This window comes from Haplochromis burtoni, unplaced genomic scaffold (genome assembly GCF_018398535.1).
Source record: "Haplochromis burtoni strain Fernald_Lab_line unplaced genomic scaffold, NCSU_Asbu1 Contig_637, whole genome shotgun sequence".
Classification (NCBI taxonomy): Eukaryota; Metazoa; Chordata; class Actinopteri; order Cichliformes; family Cichlidae; genus Haplochromis; species Haplochromis burtoni.
Window position 1 is genome coordinate 59,986 of NW_024582998.1, and position 4,174 is coordinate 64,159.

The window sequence follows — 4,174 nt, forward strand, 5'->3', positions numbered from 1 at the left end:
TTCTGTGCCCGCATTTGTAGGCCGATTACATTACAGCGACACGATGAAGACTGTCCAAATTCGAAGACTCTGACAAATGCGGCCGACAAACATGCTCTTTGTTTCCCCAGATTTGAAGGATGGGTTGGGTGTATACTTCGTGGCCCAACCCATCCCAGAATTCATAATACGGCCCTGCTAAGTTTCCAACAATGGCGGCAGTTAGTTAGTTTTAATATTACTCTTATTATTCTTTCTGGGTCACAAAAGAAACGTTTAACATATTTTCAGGCGAGAATGTAGCTGTGTAAACCTCAAATATCGGCTCAGTTTATCAGGACACCACATATTTTCAAAAGCGCTCCGACGTTTTCGGAGACGCCTGTTATCCACCAGCTTGATAGCTAGCCGGGGCTCAAGGCTCACTAGAGCTGGTGAGAACACCGGACCCCCGGCAAATCGTTTTCAAGCCCACCACCGGTCTTTTGCTACTCAGGTTAAACATGATATATAAGTCACTTAGATAACTTAAAAATGTTATTGTTTGGCTTTTTTCAGTATTTTATTTATTTCTGAGTAAATCGGTTTGGCTGAGATTAAAGTTATAGTTTTTTTTATAGCTGAATAAACGTCAAGCAGACAACTGATTACCAGAAGTGTGAGATGCTCGAGAATATACTCTAGTGTCCTGTTATATTTTAGATAGCAAGGAGCAAACAGCTGAGTTTATTAATCTCCACCGAAACAATCTGCAAATTTCATTTAAATTTAATAAACTATCATCTTGTCTTTATTTTTAATTAGCACATACCTTAAACACTTAAAGCTGTAAGCTAATGATAGTTATATAAGAGCAGATGCATGCTGGTGCAATAAGCTGTACGTTTTACGTCCAATGGATGCATGATCTCATTAGTCGACTAATCGCAAAAATAATCGGTGACTAGTTGACTATCGAAATAATCGTTTGTGGCAGCCCTAATACTGACAATAACAAATTAGAGTAGTCCAGCCAATTACCAAGACTACGTGAAGTACCAGGTCTACCAGATGATGTGAATGCAGCATTACAGACAACACCTACTGCAACCATTACGGAAACCAGTCAGCTGATCTACACCACAGAAGCAGTGCTCACTGAGGTTCCCATTTGCCTAAGGATTCCCCAGTACTTGTAGCTATCCTCATTGCCTGCAGTGTTGCCTTCTGGTAGTTTGATCACCTCAGTTCTGACTACCTTCCCTCTCTTTGTTACCATCTGACTACACTTTGAATGGCATTCCAATGTCCTTGCTGTAGATCTTGTGGTGTGGATCAGTGAACCATGGTCTTGTTCACTGTTGGCATACAGCTTGATGTAATCCATGTACAGGAGGTGGCTGACAGGTGCTCCATTCTGTAGTTGGTATCGGAGGTCTTGTTAATGATGTCACTGAGGGGGTTCAGGCCTATGCAGAACTGCAGTGGAGACAGAGCATCTCCTTGGTAAATCTCAGTGGTTCATCTGCCACTGAGATTGGATGGTTCTGTGGAGAACAGCTGGTTTAGACTCCTGCCTTCTTTTTCTCTTGTATACCAAACGGCTTCAAGCGACTGGCCAAGGCTTTGAGTCTTTGCGTTGCAGTGTCCAAAGCCTCAGGTATGGACAGCCTGCTGTACTTCATTCCACCTTTCTGCAACTCTGAAGGTTGGCTAACTTCCCTCTGTGCTACCTTGATCTCGGCCTCGAGTCTCCTTCTTCATGGAGGGTACTGCTCCTTGTGGCTATTCATCTTATAGCCAAGCATCTCGCTCATCACTGCTGCTGTGGTGTAAATCAGCTGGTTAGTTTCGGTAATGGTCGCAGTAGGTATTGTACATAGTGCTTCATTCACACCAACTAGTACATCTTCAGATGGTACTTCATGCAATCCTAGTAACTAGCTACAGAAGGGTCCAGGTTTCAAGCTTTGCTATGATCCTATCTTTCAGATCAGTTCTTCTCGCACTCAGCTCTCCTTCTTCCATCACACTTGATACGCAAGCAATTGTTTCGCCATCAGTCTGGATGCTGGGTATCGAAGATTCCACAAGTCCCACATCCTATTCGTGTAGCCCCCACTGCTTGCATAGTAGTAACAGCAAACCTATTCTCATCTCTTGCCCCTTTGTGCCTTCTTGTTCCAGTAGCCAACTTCGCATCAGTGTGTCCTGGTTCCTCAACACCTGATGTGGACCTTGTTAATCCAGGCGATGTCCAAGCTGGTATGGCTTCAGCCTACCTCACATCCAAGGTAGGCTTGGTCAGCATGGGGGGCGGGCTACCCGAGGGTATCCAATCCCTTATTGGATACAGACACCCTGGTCAAGAATCAAACCCCTGACTCCCCTTCCAAAGGCTGGTACTTTGGAACTCCCAAGGAGAGATATTTCAAAATCCCCCCCCCCTCATCGTGCAAACAGCGGGTTATTATCGTAACTGCTGTAAATGGTATGATATGTCCTGTCTGCAAAATCCATCCATCTAGAGGTTCGTGCTATAAAATGTAAATTACATCTTTGTTCAGTTTGTTGTTGAGTTTGTTCAGGTCAGTTCAGTTTCCCTGTGGCACAGGAACAGAACAGGAGGGAGAGACAGAAAAAGATCATCGTCTATCCAATAAGATAGACGATGATCTTTCTTGGATTCAAGTGCACATTTGAAGTCTGTGAGAATAGTTTGCAGCCTTGTCTTGCGAGTCATTTCTGCACAGACGCCACGAAATGCACAGACGCGCGCACGGACAACACAAAGCGCACGGTCAATTTCGGGGAGGCTCTTGCTGAGAAAGAGCAGCAGTGCTCATCGTGCAAACAGCACATTATTATCGTAACTGCTGCAAAGATATATATATATAAGATATGTCCTGTCTGCAAAATCTAACCATCTTGTGGTTCATGCTATGTATGATAATGTAAATTACATCTTTGCTTAGTTTGTTGTTGAGTTTGTTCAGGTCAGTTCAGTTTGGTTTTTTTGCAATAAAGTGTTATTGTTCCAAAAATAATAATGCATCCAAATCAATGTTGTTATGAATTATTTACCTATTCAAGGCTCTAATAACCTCATGCCAAATATTTCCAGTTGCAACTAATTTTTTGAAAATATTGGATATTATGGGTTCCCGCCCCAAAAAAATAAACAGGGGTCTTTATGACAATAAAGCCATAAAAACCTAAAAAATATTTAAAAAATAATGAAAAACTTTATATCTGTGGTTAGGTCTGAAGTTGTTTAAAAGATCTGATGTGAAAAAAATCAGAAAAAAAATTCATATATGATATTGCTATATCACCTTTTGTCAGGGGACCATTTTGGGTACGAAGGGACAATGGGTATAAATTTTGAGGGATGCTCAAGGGTTAAGATGGCAAGGTGATCCAACCTGCAGCAGATGTATCTATCCCAGACAGCTTGGTGTTGCAGGACGGACATTATTATTTCTATTAAAACTAAATGTACACATTGAAACAAAAATAATTGTGCGCAGGAGTGAAACATTTTAATATTGTCATAATTTCAAACAGCAATGCCTCAACATCAGATTATCAATTTTGTTTAATGTGAATCACTTGGTTTCTTTCTCTCCATCAGGTGGGAGGTAGCACAGAGGCTTTCTTAAGGCTGGCCCCACTCAGCCATTCGTCCTGTGGGTTGGAGAAAGAAAGAACATCATCCAAAGTTTCTACCAAGTTTTACTGTCCTAGATCAAAAGGTCATTCCCTGTGTGACACAGATGGGAGATGCAGGTTTTGACAAGGCAAAACTTTTCAAGGCACATTTTTTAATTTGCCGTGTCCTTTGATAAGGCATTGGACAACTTCTACACATTCATCCAGACCACCGTGTATGGCATTGATGTTGGCAGCGTGAAGGACAGTCCTCGGGTCAATGAAACAAGAGGAAGTCTTCACTGTACGGTTTAAAGATATCCACTATTCAGCACTTTGACTGGAAATGTTCATCTGTTACATTTGCAAGATACACCACACAAGTTGCTCAGTGTTATTTAGACATTTGAAGTTCCAGCATGGTTTGTACCCAGGAAAGTTTTTACGTTTGACCTGTGGAGAGCCTGGATGTTCATTTATCTTTCACACGTACTCTGGTTACAAGCGGCACTTATTCCGAGCACATGGAGACTGCGTTCACTCTGAGGTCATCAACAATTTTGAG

The 4,174-nt window shown here is 42.1% G+C and overlaps 1 protein-coding gene across 1 annotated transcript in view; it reads left to right on the forward strand.

Moving 5' to 3' along the window:
- The first annotated feature begins 2,411 nt into the window (after positions 1-2,411).
- The window catches only part of LOC106632482, a 20,425-nt gene continuing 18,662 nt past the window's right edge, over positions 2,412-4,174 (forward strand). Inside the window, exon 1 of the mRNA XM_042214992.1 lies at positions 2,412-4,174. Coding sequence (XP_042070926.1) covers positions 3,956-4,174 — 219 coding nt within the window. The 5' untranslated portion in view covers positions 2,412-3,955.